The sequence below is a fragment of the Morone saxatilis genome, unplaced genomic scaffold (assembly GCF_004916995.1).
Source record: "Morone saxatilis isolate NCDOM2014 unplaced genomic scaffold, NCSU_SB_2.0 Contig16, whole genome shotgun sequence".
NCBI classification, from domain to species: domain Eukaryota; kingdom Metazoa; phylum Chordata; class Actinopteri; family Moronidae; genus Morone; species Morone saxatilis.
Window position 1 is genome coordinate 11981709 of NW_023339718.1, and position 27779 is coordinate 12009487.

Sequence of the window (27779 nt, forward strand, 5' to 3'; positions counted from 1 at the left end):
AAAATCTATTAAAATACATTTTATAAATAAATATAAATAAAGGATAATGATAAAGCTGATTAAAATGATGTTAAGTATGCTTGTTTGTGCACTGTCATGTTGTGCCCATGTGAACCAATTTCCAGCTTCATGAAAACAAGTTTATGGAAACATTACCTTGTGACTTCTACACTGTGTTGTGTCAAAGAAAAATGTTGAGCAATACTGTAACATTTTATCAGCATGGACTGTCTGACATGATGACTAAGGAGAATCCATCGAATTAAAAATTAATTTCCTTATACGGATACATCACTTCCAGTGGATTACTCATCAATATAGAAATCAGAGATAACAAAAAAATAGTGTTCTTCTTTAAAATGTTTAGAAGTGGTTGGTTGCTGTCTGGTAAATTTGATCTGTAGAATGTAGAAGATTTTAAAAACAACATAATTTAATGCCTCCAGCATAATATATAAATAATGTCCTTCCTGCTTTCAACATGATAAATGATTGTTGTTTTTTTCAAATAAAACATGATTGTGTGTTATATATAATATAATATATATATTATCAGAACTTGCCACTAGTTTATTAAATAAAATTAATTTAAACAAATTTATTGTGTTTATGTTATTAAAAATAAAATAAATACATGAATTTAATTGAACTAAAAATGATCTAGCACTGTTGTTGAATTAGATTTCCTTAACTCTTAAGATTATAATTATATAATAGCTGGTAGTAGTAGTAGTAGTAGTCTTGTATGTATATAGCAATATGTATTTTGTACAAAATATCGAGTAGCAGTACATTCAGAGTCACAGTATCTTTAACTTTGAGTAAGTGAGTGCATTATTCATATAGTAGTTATGCTTTAACTACCTCTGAATAGGAAATATTTATTATTTATTCTGCTCCTGATACACTAAGAGTAGAAACACATTAAATTTGTTCACAAAACTAGAATCACAATCAAGAACATTTTTAGACATTCTAAGCAATAAGTTGAGATCTGAAGCCCACACCTCTAATATAAAGTTTACTTTATTCTCACCTTGTTGTCTTATCAACTATCAAGCAAAATTCTTTTCTTGTTTCTTGTTTCTTTCTTCTTCTTTGCTGTATTTTTGTCTCTCTGGCAGCCCTATCTCTCTCAGATTAATACTGTGTTAATATATAACCAAGAAGGCAGGAACATCCCAGCCACCTCCCTTTATGTCTGAAGAGCCACATTCGCTTTCATAGACTGACACACTTTTAACTGCACCTACATTTGTTGGTACTTAAACTTGGTTAGAGGATTTATTTATGTTTAGGCAAGTCCGGAACTGAACAGGTACTAAAGAGATCAAACCATAAGACTCCTTAAATACCTTCTTCCTGATACCAGTGTCCCCATAAGAGGACAAAGGAAGAAAAGGGCAACTGGAAACTCTAATAAAGAAGCAGCAGGTGAGTTAAATAATTATGAATGTGAAGAAACAGCTGTGGTCCTTGGCCCGTATTGCGCTGCCTGGTGTGGGATTTTCGTTGACCTGCAGCGGGGCCTACCTGGTGTCCCTGCAGACAGAGTATGGGTTCTCTTGGAAAGTCATCCCTGCCTACATCATGATTGTGTTGGGCTTCTTGGCTATGCTCATCGGAGTCTTCTGGAGCATCTGCCACAGCATGAAGAGCAAGATGTACCAGAGAGGAAGACCTGAACGAAACATCCAGGTCTACACTATTGAAAGGTAAGACCACCTGTAACCACAAATGCACGTTAAAAAGAAAAATCTGTGGAAAAAAATGCTTATTGATTAGTATCTAAATTACAAAGTACCTTTTCTACAGGGAAAATATTTTTGTTTTGTTTTAAAAAAGGCCAGTTTATTTTTATGTAGTTTAATTACTATTGACTTTAACAACTAAAAAATCTAGTTACTCTTCCCCTCCAGAGCAATGGATCATTTGTGCACTACAGGAAAATGTTTGTTTGTTTTGGCCTCAAAAGTCAATACAAATTGTTCACATACAGTTTGTTGTTACGTATCCTAAAATGTGTACAATTATTCTAATTTAATTTTAGGCTGCATTTTTAACATTTTAACAAATTAAACTAAACTAAACTAATGTATTCCATGTCTTTTCTTCTGCAGACCAAGTTCCTTCCCTCCATCGTACGAGGAGTCACAGGGCAGCCAAGTGTGTCCTGATACAGCCCCTGAGTTTGTTGTTGTGGTTGATGGGGTGGATGTGGTGATGAGCCTCGCTCCTCCTCTGTACAGCCAGGACAGCTCGGAGGCTCCAGACTGCACGTGGAGTTGGGAGCAGCCTCCTCGGTACAGTCAAGTAGAGCGTATTCAGCAGGGGGACGTGGATGCAGAGGAGCGGAGGGAGGCCTTGTCTGGACACTGAAGGACAAAACTTCTCTAACTGGCTGAGAGAAATGAGATGAATGGAGATCTTAGACAGACATCACTTCCTGACTGAGCTAAGAGAGAAAGCTCCAGAAAAATGGGTTGGATTGCTCTGCCACCTAATGATGGACCTCAGGGACACGTTGTGTCATCAGTACACCCAGTGGTCAATCTCTAAACTCTAATGTCTGTACTGACCCTACAGTTAACAGACCTGTCTGAGGCCAGATGACTTTAAAGAGGTACAGCCTGTTGGGGCAAACTGTGGTTCTGTATTGATGTTGCTCAAATTGTTTTGTTTTTGGTTTCCTAAAGCAAAGGATGAGCTGCATGTTTGAGCTGCAAAACTGCTTGGTAGTGTGACAAATAACTGACAGTATTAATCCAGTTGGATCCATTAATGTTTGAATGTACAAACAGCACTTACTTTTACCTGCACTGTAGCTCTAATTTGTACGCTACTAAAATCAAACACATGTTTACATGTATAATATAACAATTTTTATAGTACATGATGCTACCCCTGTTGTAGGGTGATTTGTGTTATGGAATAAAAAATATCAGGCCGTTATACTGTAGTACTTGTTGTATGTTTCTTTCTCAATATATAGCCAACCCTTGGTAGAGTTGTTTTGCAATATAAATCATGACAATGTCTTTTCACGCTCCTAGAGACATTTTAGAATAATTCTTGTTCATAAATTAACTCTACCAGGCAGCTTGATATAATTTCAAAGCAAATCAAACCAACACTCATAATTGTAATTTTTAAACTACTCAGTTGATTATATTTATGACAATAAGCTCTTTTGATCACGCTGCAACAATAAAGAAACTGAATTACACAAATTCAAATGAGTTGAAGTTAAATAAGAGAAGTGAAAAGGAGACAACAACAAGCTACAAATGGTCCGTGTTGGGTTTGAACCAGGGATAGTATAATTTTCTTTTACATAGACAGCATCTTAGACCCATATTGGCCACAACAATTTCCTATGTTTTTATACAACACAAGTTGAAGGGAAGGAAACTTATCAAATAAAAAATCAAACAAAACTAAAACAGACTAAAATAGGATAAAATTAGGATTCATCAATTTAAATTCTTTTTGCAGACTATTCCAAGTGGAGCTGAGCTCTTTCCAATCTCTGTCTATACATTAAGGACAGACAACAGTTAAATGTCTTGTGACCTGAGCTAATGATTGCAAGATTGCAAAACCTTGTGAAATACATTTTTACATATATAATGAAAGTCTGCCAAAAATGGCTTTATAGATAAAAATACGGTCTCACAAATCTAAATTATTTGCAGCTGCGTCTGTGGTTCATTGAGTATGTTTTAGTATATTTGTATATTATGGTACACACTTGACTTGTAAGTCTTTTCAGTCTGTGTACTCATGTGTACTGTGTGTGACAACATGACACGTCCTAACAAACTGTATTACTAGATTAAGAGTGGTTTCTCAAGCACACTCCGTTCAGTTGAAAAGTTCACCACAATAAAGATACTGGGGGGAGCAACAATGTGCTGCAACTTTGCAGCATGTTCACTTTCATGCAGATCATAAATACAAAGGGTGGATCTTAATTACCAGGTACTTCAAAGAAATGCATTCATCTAATCATGCCACTTTACCTATCAGACACTTGTCTCTGACACAGGAACAATTTAAGCTTCTTAGTGACAAATTCGAAGGTGACAAACTGGGACTGATCCTCATCCAACCGCCGAAATAACCCCTGACATTATAAAACAGTTGGATGGGGCAATAACCTGTAATGGCTGACAGGTAATGTCTGACTGACTGAGTGAACACATCCTTGCGGATATCCACTGGCATATCCTCAACTCATAATGGCGGTAATCAATGTGTTTATGAGTTCCTGCTCTGCGTGTCTCATTCAGGTTGTATAAAAATCAACCGTCTTCATTTCTTATCTCGGCACAACAGCTTCAACACATTTCACACTTGGTTCAAAAGCAGGTGCTGTGCTCTGCAAACAAAGGCCTCCTTTTCCTCCAGGATGTTCAATCACCACATGATATATAGTATCAGCACAACATGGTGCTCTTAATTATGAAGAATTTGTTTAATTAAAATCCAAAAATGCCTAAGGGCAACATATCTCATGCTGATGTGTTTTTATTTGTCCCCATTAGACCTGTCCAATTCAATTAAAAAAGGCAAGTACTACACACAAAAAAAGTTTATTTGGATTAAAAAAAAGAAATAATATATTCAAATATGGTTATATGCATTCCCAAAGGCCTAAACCGACAAATTAAAGAAAAAGCTCAATTGTACTGTCCTTAGGTAGTAAACACGAGTTGAGATATGCATTAACATTATTTTTATATCAAATTTCAATTAAATTCACTGATATATTAGTCGTGATGCAATGCCTGTTTTATTTTACATTTGGTAAACAGTCGGATTACTTCTGCATGAAATGGCTGGAAAAAAAAACCACTGTGACATATATGAGAAGACAGGTACAAGCAATATGAAAAGTGAACACTGAACTGTTATAGAAAAACAGCATGGTGAATTAAAAAATGACTCTCTTAAGCTCTCTTAGTCAATAAGTCTCCATAAAAGCAAGCCACAAAAATTAACGGTCAGTCTGCACATTCATAATATGTTTGCTGTTTACATATTTTTCATTATTTATCCATGGCAATAATTAAATAGCCTCCCTGGTTTAGACACTGAATATTGGAAGTTTTCCATAGCTGATGGATGATAGTTATCAATAAACAATTGCGAGAACAGGGTAAAACATTAACTTTCTCTTTGAAAGATAAAGCACCCTCAGTTTAGTCATCAGTTAAAGAAAAATGAGAACGAAATTAGAAAGAAGGGATTAAAAAAAAAAAGGCAGATAAGCACAGGAAAGAGTATTTTGAGGGTATGTTTCTCTGTGTGAGCAGGTAGATGCATGTGTGTGCATGCATGTGTTTTCCTGGTTGCTCATGTGATGACATTAGGGCCGCGGCGTCCTGTCCTCTCGTGCATGTTGGAGATCTTCAGGGCAATGGCAATGAGAGGGCCCAGCACCACCTGCAGTGAGGAACACATCACAAAACATTTTCAACAATGGCAATTCAACAAGGACTGCAAATGTTTTGCATCATGTGAAAAGGAATATTTGGAAAGTGCTTTTGAGTACTATAACAAAAGTGTTTTCTCATATTTAAGGTTTGCCCCATCAGACTCAGTGTTTAGGCTATGACCACATGCTAGCATACAGTAAGTCTCTCTCAGTGCAGTGGTGCGGGAATTAGTTTCAAAATGGGGGGACCTTCAGGTTTGATTATGTATGACGCTATTCAACTTTTTCATCAACTTCCTTTCAATCTCAGCCTTGCCTACAGTTTTTGTACAACTAAAACATGTTAAGAAATCAGTGGTTGTACAGTTTCATGAGGCTTTGACGATCCTAGATGTCACAATGGGTTTTGATATTTTATACAGTGAGGTCAAATTCACAAAATGGTCTCACTACAATGAAATGGCTACTATGAGGACAAACATCATCACACATGAATATAATTGGGTTCATTGATATATGATACCAGGATCTTCATTCTAGCTTTAAGTTTAAAATTGACTCCAGATTTTTCTTGGTATTGTTCCTTTTATGGATTGTCTCTGTTGTTTTGTGTGTTTTTGTTCTCCTTCTATATATTGTATTTACATGTTTTATAGTTTCAGAAAACACCCCGTTTCACACTATATCAACTCACATTCCAACACTTTCTTTATAGGCTCTCACACTAAATTACAGTGGTTAATAAGTACATCTTCCAGCAGACATCGACCTAGTCTTAGTTTAGCTGTGCAAGGCAAGCCCATATATGGTAGATCCTGTGAGTTCTGGGTCTAAAAACACAATGCTGAAGGACTGATGGCTATGCAGATTCCAGGAGCAGATAACCTAGTTTCATTTATGTCAACCGAACCCTACAAAAACGTGTCAAAAATGGATTTCAGCATTTTACAGAGGTAGTGTTTGTCAACCAGTTCTTGTTACTTGTTAGAGATGATTCATTCATAAAACGGTACAACAGGAACACTGTGGTGTAATAAAGAAATTAGCTATGAGGAAATTCTGAGTTGCTTCCAGACAGGTGTATAAACTACTTTATACAGTATATGAATGTTTTGTGCACTGCATGTTACCAACATTGCACAAGAATGATATGACACATCTTACCTTGTTATGGTGTCATTGTTAACCCTTTACTTCACAGGTTTGTGGTAAGCAGACAAACACAGCAACAATGTTAAACTACATGAAATACTGACAATGAGGATTTTAAAAATGTCAGACAGTGTTGACTGAATACAAACCCACACAGCCTGTGTATATAAAAAGTAGGCTATATGCAGTACTTTTAACCTAGCCTAACAACCATGTTGTCTAATCTAGAATTTATGATCTAATATAAATGATAGATTCCAAGGCTCCAGTGCAGGTCTCAGCTCTGCAAGCTGAGGACACCATTGGTTAGCTTCTAACTTGTAGATGTATGAAAGAAAATGGGGTCATTAATCACACACTGTTAAATGAAGGTGTATGGTTAGGTGGCCAAACCTAAATGAGGGTATCTAGCCATCATGACTGCAGCTTTACAACCCCTGGGTATGGTTAAAGTACACTACCCATTCCAACATCCACAATAACACAAGAAGCTAGTGTTCCTAATCACTCCAAAGTCTACAGGTCAATTAACTTTAGTAGTGTCACATGAAGCTGCATTATACACCATTATTACATGATCATGACAAGGCATTTCACTGTGTCAGCATAGGCTGTATTGCCTGTCTTTTAGCTGCAAAGATCACCGTATTTTCTCCTAACAAAACTAGAGTCAAAATCTATATATCTGAATCTATTCAGTTACCCGAAGATAAGAATCTGAAGAGATTACTTCTGTTATTGTCTGATATTATTCAATAAAGATTTGACATTTTCAGTTTTATGGCAACTAAACTGACAGAATACTCTGTATCAGATTCCTTATAAATGAGTCATAACAGTGTAAAGAATCCTATTACCCACTTACACAGAAAACACAAACAAAAGTGGACATGCTGTAGTCACACAAAAAGAATCTCTGGCTCTCATTCAGACGCCCACAAAAAGACAGATATAATCTTGTCATCACCCTCTCATCCCTCTTTACCTGCGTCTCCCTGTTTTGTCTCTCAGGGTCTCTTTCGAAGTTCTCGGCATAAATGCGGATGGTGGCACCCATTCCTCCTCCACTCCCGCTCATCCGAAACACCAGGCGGGCCGCATCAGTGAAGATGATCCTTAAACCCTAGAAACATACAAACCAATGTTTTCATTATATATTTAACTATTAATGCTGTCGTTTTTTATTTACTGAATTAGGTTTCTCTTTGATCCACCAAGTCAAAAAACTTTGCCCTAAAATTTCAAATCCATTATTACTGTCAAAAACAACTAAAAAAACGACAAAAAAAGAAAGTACTCAGTTTATAATAATATGCAATGGAGAAAAGCAGCTCTTTTAATGCCGTTGTAGGTAACCAGCAAAAGTTTGGAACATCTGCTCTAACTGGGCATTTTCTACATTGCATTGCATATACTAAACTAAATGTACAACTTAATTCTACATACAAGTCCCAAGAAGAGCTTAATCATACAATAGATATTTTAGTACTCATATGATTTGAATAGGGTACTTAAATATTCATTATTTTCCAATCATATAAATTGGCAATATAAAAGAAGGAAAAAAGGTTATGAGTTAGTAAAGAGAAAAAAATCTGTTCTTTCATGTGCAGTAACTAAAACTATCCACTAGATGTCACTATCATGGTATGTTTTGTTGAGTCTGTACTGTAACTAGGATTCCTTTACATACTTACATCCTCCATATACACTCTATCAAGTTATGTAAGGTCATAACAAGTGTTATTCCAAGTAGCTCTATGAATTCCAGTCCTGAATTAATTTCAAAGATCACACACAAGCTCATAGAGATTGTATTTCCACAAAGTCCCTCACGATTCTGACAGTTGAGAACAATTTCACACCAAACCAGAGCAAAAAAACTCATCACATTTAAAAGGACTCAGTGTCCTCTACTGTTAACTCTTGGAACTTGACCTCAGCATTTTCAGGAAAAACAGGATATTGTTGCATTGGGGTAACCATCTACAACTCTGGCTGGCTGACGTAAGGAAGATAAGACTTTTTGACTAATGGATGTGTGATGACTCTTATCTGTCCTAAATTCCACAGTGCCTCTTCCCTTATCCTATTAGAACAAAAGTCAAGCCCAGGGGAAAAAACTGAAATATGTTTTGAGAAAAAAAAAAAAAAAACAAGAAGCATGAACAAGAAAAATGTCCCAGTGCGCCATCCCTGCACGACAGTAACCCCATCTCAGACCAATAGCTCTTAAAACTGTGACTCAGCTTCATCGTTTATAGACTGTGGTAATAAAAGTAACGCTGGATCACTCGCCTTCCTCCTAATCTGACTTTGGCTCTGGAGTATTTTAACACGTCAAAATCCGGGTGAGGAGAGACAGCGATAATAAGAGATGTCCGTCCGCCTGTCCGTCTGTCTTTCTTTTTGTGAGTGTGGCAGCTCATCTCTAACAATAGAGTAGCAGTTATCAGGAGGCTGAGTAATGCCTGTTAAAAACAATGTGTGCTGTAAAGCTCAGGGGCCTTGAGTGGAACACATACCAGCCACACTGTGTCTGTCCCTGTCTATCTACAAAGGCAAAACACAATAGCTGTTGCCTATGTTATGTTTATGAAACATTGAGTAAAGACCTAAATTTGACTTTTTGAGATGTTTTGCTGACATAGATTTGAAAAATGGCATATAAATGTATGCTTTTTTTAAATTCGTAGCAGGACAAATACAAAATCGAGCTAAAAGCCAAACCTTCTGCACCCTGGCTGTGTATCTAGCTAACTTATTGTATTCTGGCTACGACTCTCTCCCACTGACACAGCCGACATTAACAAACATTAGTTACATAATGCTAGCTAGCAAGATTATAACTAGCTGGTGAGCTAGCCAGGGTTAGCCTTATCTTAAGCTAAAACTAATTTGTTCCCTAGCTGTTATTTGTAAATGAAAAACAGATATATTTTAATGTATATTTAATGAACAGAAATCTTAGTAATTCAGCTATTCCACATAGTTAAATACAGTCATAGTCCTGATGGAGAAAAAAAAACTCATGCTAACAGTAGCTAGCTAAGAAGATCACATTTATGTTTTAATTTTATATTAGTCAATATGAATATTAATAGTAGACAGACAGACAGCAAGCAATACAGAGAGATTTTCAAGTTATGGACTGTAAATAATCAAAACAAAGTAAAAATGTACAGGGAAAACATTTTGTTGGTTCGTACTGCACTTTCCAAATATTACCCATAACAAGCGTGCATTGTCTGCATTTAGGTATATATAGGCTCTGTGCCAATGATTTCTATCCGTCCATCCATCTATCCGCAGTTTATTTGTCAGAGATATGCAGACAATGCAGAATGAATTCAGTAGTCGGCTACAAAAGGCTGCCATGCCACTGCTGTGTAAATCCCCTGTGCCCTGTCCTGTGTGTTTGTGTGTGTGTGTGTGTGTGTGTTCGTGTCCATGTGCTAACTTTTCTCCCTTCAAACACACTGCAAGTGAGACGACAGCTGATATAATTCTGTCCTGGGAGGAATGTGTGCTGTTATAATACACACTGGGGCAACTGGGATGCTGAGGATTTGCCAGTGAGGTTAAATCACATTTTGGGGTGACTGACTAACTAGCTGTGGAGCTGCTGTAACCATGGTAACATGGTGGAGTAATTCAAAGTGGGACAGCGAGACCTTTTATTGCTATTAAGGTGCATAAGGTGAATTTGACGACCAAATTGTAGGCACAACCTTGCCAGCAAACACAAATGTGAACACGTGTAGGCCATGCAAGTGTTTGCATGTGTTCACACTTATATACAGGGACAACTGGAATGACGGACAGTACACACCAAAATGCACAGTGCGTGCGTATGGGGTATTAGGTGGGGCAGAGGCAAAGAAGTGTTGACGCCAGGAATGAGTTTCCACACATTTCTGGGCAGAACAGAGAGAGTCAGCTGGGTAAACTTCACAGAGATTAAGGGGGAGGAAGGGAGGGAGGGAGAGGACAGGGAGGATATACTGACAGAGGGAGTTATCAGTGTGTGTAGGGATTTGTGCTGTATGTAACATGTGTATGCATATGTTTATGGTTTGAAATGGAAGATAGACTATCATGTCCAAACGTGGAACCTCTCTAATGAGACAACATTGAAGCTTAGTGGGTGGTCTAGCTCTCAAGAGGCTGATGAGTGAGTGCATGTGTATGAAAGAGATCCCAGAGAAGGTGTTAGTGTGAGTGTGTGTGCATGCTTAAGATGTCTTTGGGCAGACCTGACCCCATGAAAACCCAGGGACCTGACCTCACACACAGTCTGATAACATGAGCAACGCACACTGCATCTTCAAAAATACAACAAAGCACCCACTGGTACTTGACGGCTTGTGAGAACTAGAGTAGTAGAAGGTATTTTCCACCACCAAACGGCCACAAGGGGCGACGATGAGCCCATTCCACAATCCAAAACAAATTTGGACAAGCAAATGTACATCTCTGTTAAAGAGCAGCATGGGATCTTCCGGGACTGTCTCATCCACTAAAAGAGAGACAGGGTCTATGTTCGGAGCTAGATAAGTTAACAGAGAGTAAAACAAACTGAAGGCTTTGAAAGAAATGTTTCAGGCCCCGTTTCCATGGGGCCAATCTTGCTGAGGTCAACAATACAATACAATATAATACAACACAATGTGATAATCTTGTGAGGGACAGACATTAGGATAGACATGATTGGAGCATTGAAGCAGAACAGGGGAACAGGGGGTGAGAAATTTCTAGCAGGATGAGCAGGTACAGTCAAATATGCGATATGCCAGTGTTGTGTATCAATATGAACATTAATCATTTGGGAATCAAAGACATTATATTTTTTCTTTTACTCATGAAACATGAATTTGAAATGAGTAGATCTTAAAAAAATCTAGATCTAGATTTAATTCCTAGTTTAGATTTAGAGTTTATGAGAAAGATATCTACAGTAGAACAAGGAACTATAATTTAACTATTAGGTCAATCTATATGTCAATCTATGTCAGGTTTTATTTCTTCTCAAATAATAAAATGAGTATTATGGCAGCAATACTCTCCTCTAATTTCTCTTTCTTTCCCATTTTCTCCCCTTTCTTAGCCCCACCTGACCTGGTTTCGAGCCACTGTTCCATCCACAGGATCGATGTACTCAAAGTTGTCGGTCCTCTCCACGCTGTATATGTGGTCTCCTACGGCAAACTTCTGGTTGGTGAATGCCTTGTCGGAGATTACAGTCTCCAGATCCCTCATCAGGTAAAAAGCTGCACGTGGGTCCAGGCCCTCATAGTCAAACCTGCCAAACACCAACACACAAATTTCCAAGTTGGTTTAATCTCTTATGCCATATCAACAACAAAAAGCCAATAGAGCCAGTTCATGGTATTACAATAGAACTTAAACTGCCCCTAAACTGCAAGAGACAAGGTTTGTCAGGATGATTTGTTGGTGACACATGTTTATGTTTTATGAACTTTTTTTGGCCTCCGGGCCTTGACCTGTCCTGTATGTCCTCTCCATCTACGTGTTGTGGGAAATCTGCATCAGATTCGGAAAGCTCTCTGTGGGAACATGAAAAGCTGCAGCAACTGTCAGTGGGAACATTGACTGCAGTAACTATCTCTGCCTCTCGCAGGGGAGAGGTTAAAATAAGAACAAGTGGCAAGGAGGACTGGAGGTGAAGGCCTGGGAGACATATTTGGCATTGGTAGGGATACAAGGGATTAAGACTTTTGGGAAAAGGGAATCTTGAAGTCACTCTCAGGGCTTTAAATAAAGACAAGATGTAAAGATTCAAATAAGTAAAATGGATCCATGATTGAAAGAATAGCGAAATTAAGAGATAAATGATTGAATAAACAGTTTGTTGACTGCTTCATATTCTGAGAGATTATTTAGTCCTTTTACCTGCAGAAGTAGTTACGTCCAAACTTGGCCCAGTGTTCTCGGACAATCTGCTCCACACCCTGTTTCCTCGCGGCCATAATGGACAACCACATCAACACCGACCACAAGCCATCTTTCTCTCGAATGTGGTCTGAACCTGGAGCAGAAAGAAGTCATGCAAGACATCCCAAAAACGGTTGGCAGCCTGTTAGCTTAGCTTAGCACAAAGGTTGGAAAAAAAGGTGAAGCAACTAGCTTAACTGCTACTAGTCAAGCAATAATCCAGCATATAACTTCTTGTTAAAAAAAATAAAAGACATAATGTGATAGTTGAGCTTTAGAGGTAACGGGCTAGGTGTTTACCCCTGTTTCCAGTCTTTATGCTAAGCTAAGCTACCTAGCTCCAACTCCACACTTAAAAGACAGATATGACAGTGGTATCTATCTTATCATCTAAATCACAGTAAGATAACGAACAAGTGCATTTCTCAAAATGTCAAAGAAATAACACATACATTTCTGCAGGACCATAGTGGGGAATTATTAACATTTTTGTTCAAACAATCTTTTATTGATCCACAGGTTGCATTAAGCAAATAGAATATAGTTCCATTTAGCCCAGTATTCAACTCTACTGTTTGTAACAGAAGGTCAGGAAGAGTGCTTGGGCTTGGAGACGCACCAAACATCCCCACACAAATTATATCTCCTGCTCCCCACCCTGAAACACACACACATACACACAAATGGAGGAATAGTTCACACCCTTGATCAGTCTCCTTCACTGGGGAGCAATCAGTCTGTTCTCAAAAACAGCTGCACAGTAAAGGTATCTGTTAAGGGGACACTTTGACATTTTAGTAAGATTGAATATGTTAGAAATGTTTCCACGGCAGAGAGTGGAGCAGAAAATGGACTCAACTGTTTGGTATCATTGTGAGTTACATGTACATTTATTTTATGAGAAAAACTTGATGGCGTCATTATATCTGTTTTATAGCATACACAATGCTTTTCTTTTCTCCACCAAACACTGAAAACAAGAGGTGTTCTTCCTCGCTCTGTGTCCGGCTCTAGTAGCAGTATACAGCTGTTAGGAAACTAACAGTTGTCATTATTAATCTCTGCCTCACTGTCTGTCTTCCTTTGTCTTGTTCTCTGACACAAAAACAGACAGAGGGGTCACCTAGTAGAATGTACAAATCTAATAATTAGATCACCAAAGCGCACCAGAACTTTTCCATCTACGCTTAAAAAATACGTCATAATTAAAACCTCTCTTTTCAGCTCAACAACTTATCACTGTTTAAAAAAGAGTTATTACCTAATGTTGGAACAAGGCAGTCCTAAAACCAGTGGTATGGATATTCCAATGTTTTTGGAGAGACTGATTTTTGACTGATTGTGCGGAAGGGATATTATACACACAATGATAAGCAGAAAATATTTCGTTTTTTATGTGTTGCTAGCTAATGTTTTTTTTCATTAAACTTTATGTTGTGCGCAATGCCTTTTAAATTCCAAAGCTGGTATTATTCATTTTCAAACCAGGAGGGAATAATCAAAGTACAAAAAAAAAAAAATTATTAAAGTTTGACAAAACTGGCTAAATTAACAATTGCAATAGTTAATGCTGAATGTGTCTGAGCGGGAGTGGTGTACAGCTCTGATGATTTACTACTCAGACCTCTCTCTGAGCTTTTGGCCTTACATGGGTAGACAATGAGAAAGCTCCAATAGTCCTCTGTGCTCTCTGCTGCTTCCATTTCTCTCCTCCTCGTCAATACTTTTCATATTTGGACTCTCCAAACCCCCTCTGCTACAAGCTTCTCTTCTCTTGTTCACACCCGCTAACATTTTTATTCTCACTTAGAGCTTTTTCTGTGTTGTTTCCTCTGTTTTAAATGTTAGATTTCATCTTCAATTAAAATATTTGGTACAGGAGAGGAGGAAAAACCAAAGAAAAATGAAAAAAGGACAGATAAAACTGAAATTAAAATGGGAGACAGCTAAAAACATGGAGAAAAAGAAGAGATGGGTAGTAGAAAAAGGAGCGAGGAAAGGCAGATGTAAAGGGAGGGCAAAAGCATGCACATTATTTATATTTTCTGACTGTGTATGTGTGCATTTGCATTCATAGAAAACATTGCCACTGGAGGCCTGTCTGCATGTTGAAGCGATTCAGGGAGCCCCTGTCTCCTTTTATAGCAGAAGAATGGGGATTATTTACACATGCAGTCAGGGTCACAGCCCTCACATCTATTACACGTCTCTGACTGGAGCTACAGGCAGTCAGGATGCACTGCTTACAGCTCTAGACTGAAACAGGCGGGTGTGGAAGAGAAGGGAATTGAGATTTTATTTTACCTTTAAATGGAAATGGTGATTTCATAAGCACTTGGATGTTATTTTTGTAGCTCTGGTCATCATTACTGTTAGTAATAATAACATTGTATGCCACAGGTTAATTGCTGAGATCTGGGAAAGTGGCAAAAACACTCAAAAGAAGTCAAATGGCAAGAAACATAAGCAGTCAGACGAGGCAGGCTTAAAGTTCCAGTGTGTAGGATTTAGTGGCATCTAGTGGTGTAGTTGCAGAGTACAACTAACTGAACACCACTGGCATTTGTATTTGACAACCTGGGAATGAGGTGAAGTGTGAAGGAGAAACTACGGTGGCTGCAAAACCCGGGGAAAAAACGATAAATGGCCTATATACAGCCAGTGTTTGGTTTGTCTGTCTGGGCTGCTGTAGAAAAATGGCAGTTCAACATGGCGGACTACATGGAAAAAAAACAGGTCATTCTAAGGTAAAGAAAATACAATGATTCCCATATTCAGGTTATTATACACTCGTGAAAACATACCTATGAGTATTATATTACATTTATGCTACTAGAACTAGATCCTCCTAAATGTTACACACTGGACCTTAAACAACAAACCTATTTTGAAGATAATCAGTTAAATTATTACACACTACTGTACCAAGGGCCTCCGGATACAAGATGTCATATGCTGTACAATTTGTAAAGCTTTTAGGCTATATAAATGAAAGGGACTTGGTTTTCTGTGCAATGAGGGATTATTTTTGATTATTTATTATTACTACCTACAAATACTGACTCGGCTAAATTGCCGACTTCTTTAAGCTGTATCCAAACAGACATTAGCACTGCATAAAAAACACAACCCCTCAGTCATTTCAATGAAAGCATGTTGACACAAAGGTAAAAACTTGTTGTTTTCCAGCAAAAAGTTGAATCTGGCTCAAACTTTGCTGCAGTGCAATGCAATGTCATTTGGCAATGCCACACTGCTCCTCAAAGACAAAAATTATTTACACCATAATAACTTTCCAGAGTTGTAAAATACTGTCTTTATTCAAACCGCTCTGGAGTTCTTTGGCATTTGATTTGCTTTCAAACCAGTGGATCTTCTCCTCATACTGGGCTTTCTGGATCTTATTTAAACCGACCAATCCACCCATCTAAACGCCTGCTTACAATCTGTTTGATCGTCTAACCACTTGTGTTTCTGCACTGGACTTCACCATGTTCACAAATCACTTTGATGAGTATCACGTTATGATAATATTTATGATGGCCAGAACTAAAAACATAAGACTCATGCTGTAATAAATTGCAATTTCCCTTTAATTCCGAGGGAAGGTTGATTGGACACACTTGCTGTCAGAGTTTTTCAGCAAGTCTCTAATACACATTCACAGTTAGCAGCAGCTGGCCTGTGCGTTCTCTAGTGGTGGCCTTGTTTGCAGGCACCTCACCAACAGTTGCTGAGGGGAGGGGATTTCTCAGTCACACACCCAGTCACATTTTCCAAGTTGGTCCAGGGATTCGAATCAGTGACCTTCTCTTCACACTCTAACAAGCTGCTTCTTGTATCTGTATTTATCGGTTTTCTGTATTGATGACATTCAGTATCCACGAATCTGTGTTGTTTGGATAGTGAGTGAGTGTGCTGTAGCATAACAGATTGTACCTGTCCCAAAGCTCTCCTCCCCGCAGAGGGAACAACGCCCAGAATCCATCAGGTTCCCAAAGTACCTCCAGCCTGTGGGAGTCTCATACAGCGCCAGTTTCATGGCTTTGGCTACCCTATAAACATACAGAGAGAAAGAGAGAAACAAAAACAAAGCTAATAGTTTATGCTCACAAACACACATCCTCTCCATAATATCGAATGCCATCCATTCCTAGTTCTTATACAGAGATTAGCTTACAAACAATCCTCTGACCTTTGAAATGAAGCGAACCAAATGCTGTATGACAAGCGTAATGTGCCAGCAGTTCATCCAATAACTTAATAAGGCAAATGCTGCAAGAACAAAGTGAGTTAACCTTTTAACTGATGTTTGCTTTGAACCTGAGCCATGTGCTCACATAGGGAGAGGAGGAGAAGGAGTGTGTGCGTATATATGTGAATATACTGTATGTGTACTGTATGTGGGAGGAGAGGGAGTGCAAAGAAACAGACTAGAGGGGAAAAGAGTCTAATACAACTTTTCAGTGTAAATTTACAGACAATTAACTGGTTGAGTATAATGGCATTACAGTAACATGATTATAAAAGCACTACAATCAGTACATTTTTAGAAAAGATTTTTGGACACAAATTCTATAATAAAAATATTAAAAATAATAATATTGAATAACAAACAAAGTCAGCAGTAATTAAAATAATCTGATCTTGGCACTGAGAACTTTGACATAGAGTTTCATCAAAATCAAAAAAGGGGTTGGGTTTTCCCCAGACTCCTGACCTCAATATTCCTAAAATTCCGGCACTACTCATTATAGCTGTAGTTGTTGAATGCTAAATAAAACAGTAATTGTTCGGTCATTAAAATCACAAGGTGCTTATATTTTAACTTTCAGCAGAGTAAAAGACTATAAACAAAGAACCAAATTAACATGGTTCAGTGATAAAACACCCTCTATAATACAGTATTTTATTGTGAAAGTTAACATTCCAAGCCTGCTTGCAGAGTTGTTAGCAACAAAGATGAATAGCCAGTGTCCTTCCCGTTCCCCACAAATCACTGCTCAACCACATCATCCACACCTCCTCAGTAACCACCGCAAAATGTAAACACAATTCCCAGGACTCGGCTATGAATTGCTGGATAAAATATTCAGTGCAACAAAACAGTTGTTGGTCACAAAGAAACAAACATGTAGAAATGACTATCTCAAGTACTTGTACTGTGGGAATGCACAGTGCGATATATGTGGATGTGGGTGGGCTTCAGGGTTTTTAAGTGATGGTACACATCCACACAATCATCATGCACATAAATAAACTTCACTGTGCCCAGTACAGTTGTTTACATGAGGATAGGATGAATTACCAAATAAGAGTAACCAACTTTATTCCCCTCTGGGGAAGTGAGAGCTGGAACGGAAAGCCTGGCATTCCTAAAAGAAAACAGAAACTCTGGCCTTCTGATGAGCCTTTGACGTTTCAAACGGCACGTCCACAGCCAACATAAGCACTGAAGTTGACCCTACCAGTGCTCACTTTTCAAACAGTGTTGCAAAACTGTAGGGACAAAACTGTGTGAGAATAGTAAGGATCATGTTTTCTCAAGTTTGATGATTGCACCAGCTGAGCCTTAACTGAACAACAGCACTGGGATGGAAAAAACAAACCCATACATAGCCTTCATGCACAGATACAGACAAGCACAATCAACAAACTAGTTCTTCATAGTCTTTTTTCAGCTCTTATGATATGACATTCCTAAAACAATCAACAACAGTCAAGTTTTTTTTCTAGTTTTACATCCACTATTACACACTTCTTCAAGTCGAGCAATGGAAGCAAATATATTCAATCATAATTAAACACATATTTAAACAGATATAGTACACTCTCAGGCCAGCCAGGCTCTGTGAATGCTGTCTCTCTCTCCACAGGCTTTGCCAAAACAGAGAAATGCTGGCAGATGAATATGACTGGAGACACAAGGAATAAACTTGGCAGCTTTCTATTTAGGGCTGTAATCCCCCTGTGTGGAGGTGTGACCTCTCGACTGTACAGCTTTACAGTGCATCGATGTCCATTTTCTCACACAAGTAACAGGCAGATTTTACATAAAGAGTGCATGTCTGGTCAAGTGCCATTATCAAGTACAATGCAGGTTCAAGGCACAAAATTCAAAGACAGTCTTGAATTTTAAAACCAAGGCATATTTTTGTCCTTAAACAATGTATGTTTTTGACTTAAGGATACATGGAGGCTGGAGTGTGCCAGATTTTAGACTTTTAATTACACTACATTTCTAAAATGTGCTTGCTTTAATAACTTGTAAGATGTCTGGTACATTTATCTTGGTGGATGGAACAGTAGAGGCTACCATGAAAAAAATAGACTTTTGCAATACCTGTCCTGACTGTAAGAAATGAACTGAAATAAAATTGAACAGAGGTTGAAAAGGTCTGTCATGTGAATGATTTGGATGCTTTGCCCCCATAAGGTGAAGGGGCAGACAGAGATTTCATAACCAGGCTCAGCCAGCTACCTGTCACCATCCTCAGCTCAGGATTACAAATGTATGCACACACTTTAAATACGACTTCACACACAATAAACACATACATACATACACTAATCAACCAACATCTCCTTTGTTTTCTCACCGTCTCTATCTTTGTATATATCTGTCTCATGCATTAGTAAATACTGGGGAGTAATGTGAGGGATGAGGTCTCTCTACATCTGCAAAGTGAAATATTGCCAGCTTTTGGCCTTGGCTTGATATTTTACCCAAACATAGCACCCAGTGCCCTCTTTCCTCACCTCCCCCTCTGAAGAGAGCTCAGCCTGGACTTAAAAGCTTTGCACTGGCATTCAGACAAAAGCGTAGCATGCTGGAGCTTTACTTGGGCTTGCAATGTGAGTTCTTCTTGACCTGAACCAGGACTTCTCACTGGACAACACATATGATGTTGCCATAGTGGCCAACACAGAAAATGCTTGAGAATAAAGAACTTAAATCAAAGTTGAGATGATTTCTGTAAATGGCAGAAGCTGTAACCTACATTTTTTGTCTGCAGTCAATATGAAAATACCTTTCTGACATCAGTTCAAAAGTTTTCAAGGCTTTTCCAAAGCTGTGTCAAAAATATATTTACCATCGTATATTATTAAATATGGGGGAAAAGTGCACTTGTTTTGTCTATGTTGAACTTGGCTATCTTTTGCACCTTGCTTCCTATCAAAATATTGGTGTATAACACAACACTCTCAGCCTGATGACAGCATTTCACATTTTTTCTTAGTAGGTTTTTTTCAGCACTATAAATGAACTAAACCTTGGCAGCTTTTTGTGGGAACACAAGTCCAGCCCAACTAAACTGGTCTGGTAAGGTCTTGTTGGCATTAGACACAGTGTTTCTTAAAGGTTAATCCAAACCAGGGGCACCTCGGGGGGTTCTGCAGTTACCAGGAGGTGTATATATATATATACACATACATACACATGTACAGTATATGACAATACAGTCTTCTGATTGCCTTGGTCATCTTCACAGCCAACAATAAAAAAAACTGTTCAGCTACAGCACCACATTAAACATTTGACCGCTCTAGTTTGCAGTGCTAATTAGTGATTCAGTACAAGAACTTGGACTTTATCCTGGTAACAGGCACACCAGTGGCTAAGCCCTCTCCTCTCCTTACATCCTCCTATCCCTGGAACAGTTAAAGGAGAGGCAGATGTTTCCTTTACCAAAATTTCTCCCTCTTTCCCCTCCCTCCCTGCATCAGCCCTTGCTTACAGTATGCGCACAAACGCAGGCACCCATGCACACAACAACAAGACAAACACCCTACCCAGTCTACCCAAGAATGAAAAATTGAACAACTTCGGCCTCCTGTCCACCTGAATCTAAATCCTGCACAACAAAACATCCTCTACTCATCTAAACACAAATACATTCTCTTTCTATCTGTTGTTTTCTCAAATTCTCTCTGGACACACGCAGCTACATACAGTATATACACCGTCACATTTATCAAGGCTTTTATAACACAGTTTGCTTGACTACGCATAAACACACAGCAGGGAGGGTTGCTCAGTCTAAACAGACACACACACAGGCCACTTGCTCTCCTAAAAAGGCCTACGCTTGGGCCCACTCCAGAGTCCGACACTATGCTACTAAGTACCTCAACACTTCCTGGAGTTTGTCAAAGACATGCAGATATGTACATTATGTGTCCAAAGAGGAGCAAAGTTACGTTAGGAACTTAAGTGGCGATTATGAAGCTAAGAGTTGAACAAAGCGACTCTGTCCTGCAACAATGCCAGTAATTATCAGTTAAGTGTTCATAGAAGAGGAATGTGTGCTTTGCATAAGAGCTCATACCCTAGTATGCTGGTGAAATTCAGTTTAACAGGGAACAAATGAAAATCTTATATAACGCAATTTATTTCTGACAAAGCTCTTCAGAGCCCAAAGCATGATATTATCTGTAGTTAAAGTATTATCTGTAATAGACATCATATTGTAAGGTAATTCCACTTCTCAGCAGATTGCACAACCAAGTTAGCGTTTCCAGGAAATTAAATTTATGTTATCATCGAGACAAAAAGGCAAATGCTGAGAAAAAAGGGAGATGAAGGAGATATTTTTTGTGGTAACTAATGAAAAGGCCATTTAATCTACATTGTGTAAGCGTGTTTGCTGTATTAGAGGTCCATGGCTCAAAGTTGTAGAGGGACATGTGACATTTGGGTCTCAGGGCTCAGTCAGTGTGTGTGTGTGTGTGTGTGTGTGTGTGTGTGATGAGGCGAGACATGGGAACCAGCGTGAGCAAAACTTCCAAGCAGCTCTTTCAGTGTGATCATTACGGTTCAACATCATAAGATGCAGCCTTAGGCAAAAAGCACCACACAATCCAAATGATGTGTATGTGTGTGTGTGTGTTTGCATGACCAATTCTGTAGGAGTCTCTACACTAACAAGAATGACCAATAATTCTGTGATGTAACATCCCACTTCATATATCAACAGTAAGCACCACTTTTCCCGTTTTGTAACTGTGAAACCCAGAGATCAGGATTAGCAGTGAGGTCACTTCCTTAATGTCTGCCAGTGCTAACACATACTAATGCACACACACTAATGCGCACACACACACACACACACACTCAAGCATATGCACACAAAGACAGACTGTCATACAGACACTTTCTGTATATGTCAACCTATGATTCCTGATCATACATTCTATATTCTGGTTAGAGATATACTGGTATATTTCCTGGCAGTGTTCAATTAACCCTGTGAAGCAGCTGGACTCAGAAGATCACATAAGAATCCATCTAAGCTTAAATCTATGCATTTATGGCCAGTACGGTGGTACCGCACCAACTGGCGACATTATATGGTCTGATGCTTTTACTGGTCAAAGTTCACCCGAGATAGACAATGATAGACAGATAGTTCATCCACTCAGTTGCCAAGTATTTTTTTAAAGTGAAAACCATCAATATTTTCCTCCAAAAATATACTTGCGTAATTTAAATAATGCAAAATATGTTTTTATGAATACAATTCTTAATAGCTAAAGTTGCATACACAGCTACACACACACTGTGACACATATGATGGCACACACAAAAACACAATATGTTTTGAATAGATTTTATGGTTTTAGGAAAACTAAATGACTAAGTGTGTGGACACTTGGAATTTATCTTAACTTGTTGAAGACAATACTCTGAAATACAATCTGAACTAACAATAGCTGATCTTTTCTGGTTCCTTCATTGTATTAAATAACACATTTCCATTGAGCTGCATTCTGTTGAAGCTTTAGTGGGGTGCTGGGATCCCTCCTACTGGAACAATGTTAATGGGGATGACTAACTGTGATCACATCCTCTCACTCAGCACCATCGGCGTGGTTCTATTCTTACATAACAGACAATATTTATAGATGGTGAGTAAATGTGTTTGGGGGGGTTGTGTGTATGTGACCTCACAGTCTTATTCATAGTGGGTGCGTCTTCATCTGAGAGTGTCACCCCTCTCCAGAGAATGGGCTGCTGCAGGAGTTTGTGGAGAGAGGCTGTGGTGGTGTGACAAGAGAAGGCAAAACCCCTTAGATCTACTGAGTGTGTGTGTGTGTGTGTGTGTTTGTGTGTAGAAGGGTGTTTAGAAGAGCGTGTTGTACCTGTCAAGGGCGGTGCTGGTCGCCATACTCCTTGCAAAGCCCTTGACTCCTAGCTGTCTGAAGTAGGGGATGGTGGAGAGGTTGGCAGCCATGATGGCCACTGAGTCTGACGGGTTCACAAAGAAGCCATTTTCCCCCAGGATCATGTACCGGTCCTGACAACAACACAAGATAAAGTACATTATGTGTCAGCTCATGTAACTATTTTAATAATGTAAAGAGGACTGCAATCAGACTTGAATGATTTAGCATTGTAGGCGATACCAAAGAATAAGGCTGGTGATCTTCCATATATCTCGCAACTGTCAAGAATATCAGAATAACACCAGATTTACACTTTGAACTAACACTCGCACAGCATAGCCATTGTGTTGCCATCAAATTCAGTCAAATTGAATTGGTAATTCTGCTGTACAAAACAATACGACACAATTAAGTTAAAATTCTTTTTCCCAACCATTATGATTACTGTTTGCAGTTTGGTAGATATTGGTTATGTTATTATGTAACAGCGACCATAAAAAAGATAGAAGATTACAGCCGCTGGTGCTAATGACTGTGAAGATACTGATCCTGGTGGGAGACACAGAGCAGATATGACATAATTCTCCTGATGCTAAGTTAATTTACTTAGCAAAGGCTGTGTGTGTGTGTGTGTGTGTGTGTGTGTGTGTGTGTGTATACAGTAGAAATGACTATTGGATGAAAAAGGAGCTCTTGTAACACCTGGACACACTATTATTCAAGCCCCATCACCTTTCTTCTCTGCTTCAATGAGCAAACAAAAAATAAATAAAAAATAAATAAGGTTCTCTCTGGTATCTATGGGTGGAGTCTAAATCATATGGCTTTAGTTGAACTTAATAAAAAATCCTTAATGAAAGTATTGCTGAGTGACCAATCACAACCCAGGAAATCCCATGGTATGTAAATACAGTAAATATAATAATAATAAACTGGATTTTAAGTTGAATATTGGACCATAAAACTAGATTTGACATCACAAAATCATCATGTACGTCCATGTGTTAAACTCAGATTTAAGGTGAGAAACTTTCCCTCTTCAGCAAATAAATGTGAAAACAGTCTTATAATGTCAATCTCACATACATCATTCTGAGAAGTGAAAGTTAAAAATCCAAGAGAAGCAACAAATGGCAAAACACTTTTTTGAGTGGAGGAGGACTTTAAGCCTCACTTAGGCATCAGGTATCTTACCCCATCTGCATCAAATGCAGCTCCAAAGCCAAAGTCACCTCCTTTCATGGCATCTACCAAAGAGGTGGCGTAGGTCAGGTTAGGCTCTGGAGGTCGGCCACCAAAGTCCTCCAGAGGGACACAGTTGACAGCAGAGTTAGCAGGAGCTCCCAACTCATCACACAGGATCCTACGTACATAGGGGCCCATCACTGTAACACAACACCAGGACAGACAAGGAGAAGAAAGGAAGAACAGTTTAATCTCCAATAACACTCAAAACAGCTCAGGGGCTATATTAGGCAGGTGATGAATTGTCTTACCTCCGTTCATGGCATCTATGTGTATCTTGACTTGATCCTGGCCTGTGAGGAGACTTTTAATGGCATTGAAGTCGAAGATGTTTCGCAGCAGTTGTAGATACACCTCAACAGAGTCTACGATCTCCACTGGAAGCACAGATAAGAGACGGTTAGTGCCAGATGGCAATGAGATGGTTTGTATGCATTTGTGCCTTAAAGATAGAAAGGTTGTGCAAATGCTTCCAGGGCATTCAATTGTGTGCGTAAATAATGATTATTTATAGGTAAAATGTGCAACTAAAGGTATTGATGGACTATACTTCATTTACCTCTAGGGATGCTCTTAAGAACAAGCCACTGTTCTTCCTCATTTATAATATTGGTGATTTCTAATTTGACATAACAGATTAGGCAGAAATGTTTTGACAAAGCATGTACTTGTCTGGAACTAATGTTTTTATAATAGTTAATAAATTATTTAGTAATTCTTTAAAGATTAGCTTTAATCCATTAACAAGAAAAACATTTGGTTGCCAGGTTGTGAAAAATCCCTTTAGCTCTTTAGTTCATCAAGTAAACTGTTTGACCAATCAAATAGCTTTTAAACAACCTGACAATTCTTTCTAATTATTGGCTTATAAATTATAAAAAATAGTAAACAAATTATTAATCATTTACAAAGGCAATACTTACAAATTATACCCTTTCTGAGGGATGCCTTATTTGAGTTGGCTATTTTGTTTGACAGACAAGTGAGTGAGTATTGTACCTCTGAAAGGTTTGAACTTGTTCTCCAGGTCAAATTCTTGCCTTCCCAGCCTGGACAGGTCAATGCGCAGATCGGGGCAGATTGCATACTCCTCGAGCGTCCGGCTCACCTGGTGGATCCTCTCCATCACTGTGTCCGGAGATGGGCCTACCACACAAACAAAGACATACGCATGTGTACAGTAATTTATGTCTGATAAAAAAAAAAAGATTCCTTTACTTTACAAATGCTCTCAAAAGGAAGTGGGAGAATCAGAAAACAAGCACTCTTTGTCAGTCCTCACCTCCATTTGCCACATTGAACTTAATTCCAAAGTCTCCACCGGGGCCTCCGGGGTTGTGACTAGCTGTGAGGATGATCCCACCGATGGCCTTGATCTTCCTGATGATGCAGGAAACAGCAGGGGTGGACAGGAGGCCATTGTGGCCGATTACCAGACGACCAATCTGCACAGCACAGATATTAATGAGGAACAATGTCAGCTGCACATCAATCCAGAATAATGCTTTCTGGTAAACTTGTTTCATAAGATGAAGGTTTAGGGGGACTGCTTTCTAGCTGCCTTTGGGCTGGCTGTGACACAAAATCAAAAAACAAAACAAAACACTGTTCTCAAAAAAGTTCATGAGCCCATCGGTCTAACTGGAACTGAAAGCAACACTGGCCCAAGGCATCTCATCCTTCCACAGGTGACTAATTGACAGCCTGCTTTAAACAGCGAAAATGATCCGACCCAAGAGGGTGCCCGAATAACTGAGCTGAAATCTCTATTTATAACTTGTATGCTACTTTTAAAGCAGTAATACCACCAGCTTCCCATAATTCCCTTGCATATCAGCTATTCTAAATAAAAGTGTCCTCACTGGAGAGGAATTCATTCTCCTGACGTCAGAGAACCCTCCTAACATCCGGCATGTTGCATGTGTATATGAAGAACAGACAAGGAAAGTGAGGGAAAACCCTAAGAAATGTTCTTGCCAAAATATATTTAGCCTGCATTGTGTTGTGTGTAATAACCTAAGAACATGTATAAAGCAATCTGTTATTCCACCACTATCTTATTCAGTAACTAGCGTAAGAAGGATAGTCTGTGCATGGGATAGGTTATCTGCAAGTGTTGCCAGTATCCTGACTCTTGGTTCACTGCAATATGACAGGGGATCCCCATAGTGTTTGGCCCGGGAGAGGTGGAACAGCAAGAGAGGGGGGAACATACGTAGGCAGGAAAATAGAGCAGGATGGATGGAAGTGCTGATAAGGCCGACATCAAGAGACATTTGGCTTGGCGAGCAGAAAAAATGGGCCGATCTCAAAAACAAATTATATTCCCTTCAGATTTTCCTTTGGAACCTGTCCAAACCAATCACAAGGATCTCAGAGCAAGCGTTTTAAATGAGCTGTGGGGATTTTCCTCCTCTCGCTCACTCTGTCTTCCTATTTTCAGTTATCTGCTGCTGACATTTAAAGAGTTCAGACACAGTTTGGGTGGGTGACAAGTTTGTATGTATTAATACTGCAGATTAATACTTTCACCTTGACTTCTGAAACTCTTGTGTTTCGGGAGTAACTGCATGCTCCTAACGTGATATGTCATATGACTGTGTAATGCTAAACAAATGTGGACCAACTCTAATGCAATATGTGAATATGTAATGCAATTATAAAATTCTGATTTAATATTCTGCCAGAAAAGAAACAAAGTCCTACTATGTTTTTTTAAGAAGCAGTGGAACAATTTCTGCTGAGAGTAAATGTGTCAGCCTAATAAATTATATGTTGGGTACTAATCACTGTTCTTGCTTAGGTCATAGCAATACACCCTGCCTTTTATTGCTTGTGACCTCTTCATACAAAGCTTGGGTGCTCTCCAAGTTGTGAGTAGTTAATTGGAATTTGTTCACTTTTTAGACTTTTATTTTAATAGTTTTAAAGGCCTGGTGTAAGAAATATACACCATTTAACGAATAAAAGGCAAATATTAGAAATAACAAACAAACAAAAAACTTAATTTTGTTTGACAGTACATTGTTTTTTTCTTATTTCCGACACTTGTGACCTTTTAGATTCATCTTGTGACCCCAGGTTGGGAATCACTAGGCTACAGCATTGATAGACATGACATGTGATTACTTTTTATATGTAAAACATTCAGACTCATTCTTGGTAAGTTTATGTACAATCTTTGTTCTCCAATGAAAAGCAGCAAAAAAAATCTCACTTGGATTTACCTTTTGGGTTTTAATGTAGTAAATGTTTATTTGTAACAATACCACTGTATATGAATGTTAGTTTCTCTTATGCATGGGTAGAAGTGGTTCCAATATATTGATGTAATAGAACAAATGCATGACAGCCTCTGTATGCCAAGACCGGTTGTCGCCCCCCCTTTCCTTCTTACCCCATTGGCAGCTGCCATCTGCACTATCACCTCGGTGGCAGCTCGGCTGAAGTAGCGGCCGTCGCTCCCCACCACCATGGTGCAGCCCTGTCGGTCCCGCAGGTCGATGGAGGACAACACGCTCTGGATGTAGTTCTGCAGGTAGTTCTTCTTCCCCTCGAACACCGCTGTCTTCCTCCGCAGCCCGTTGGTACCAGGCCGCTGGTCCTCAAAGGGGGCCGTTTGGACCGTCAGCACCGGGATGGGGCTCGTCTCCATCCTCCTCGTCGGGACCCAACGGGAGGGACGCGGATCAAATAACCTTGAGTTAGTTTGGGAAGTTTGCTTCTGGTGGTATCCGTCCCACGGAGGTGAAAGTAGCAGTAATGTGGCGAATTCACAGCCCAGAGATGGAGCCTGTCCGCCTGTAAAGTGAAGTTAAGA

At 39.0% G+C, this 27779-nt stretch overlaps 2 protein-coding genes across 2 annotated transcripts; one reads left to right on the forward strand and one right to left on the reverse strand.

Annotated features, from left to right (window-relative positions):
- Window positions 1-1243: 1243 nt before the first annotated feature.
- On the forward strand, window positions 1244-2379 carry LOC118325523 (transmembrane protein 252-like). The gene is made up of 2 exons (XM_035658230.1): window positions 1244-1715; window positions 2121-2379. The coding sequence occupies exons 1-2, from the start codon at window positions 1450-1452 to the stop codon at window positions 2377-2379; spliced, it is 525 nt and encodes a 174-aa protein (XP_035514123.1). The 5' UTR covers window positions 1244-1449.
- Window positions 2380-4579: 2200 nt separating this feature from the next.
- Window positions 4580-27614, reverse strand: pgm5 (phosphoglucomutase 5). The gene is made up of 11 exons (XM_035658240.1): window positions 27357-27614; window positions 25242-25404; window positions 24959-25105; window positions 24211-24336; window positions 23909-24099; window positions 22691-22845; window positions 16487-16602; window positions 12506-12641; window positions 11711-11894; window positions 7578-7715; window positions 4580-5448 (listed from the first exon to the last, which is right to left on the reverse strand). Exons 1-11 carry the CDS (start codon window positions 27612-27614, stop codon window positions 5359-5361), a joined length of 1704 nt encoding a protein of 567 aa, XP_035514133.1. The 3' UTR covers window positions 4580-5358.
- Between the last annotated feature and the right edge of the window lie 165 nt (window positions 27615-27779).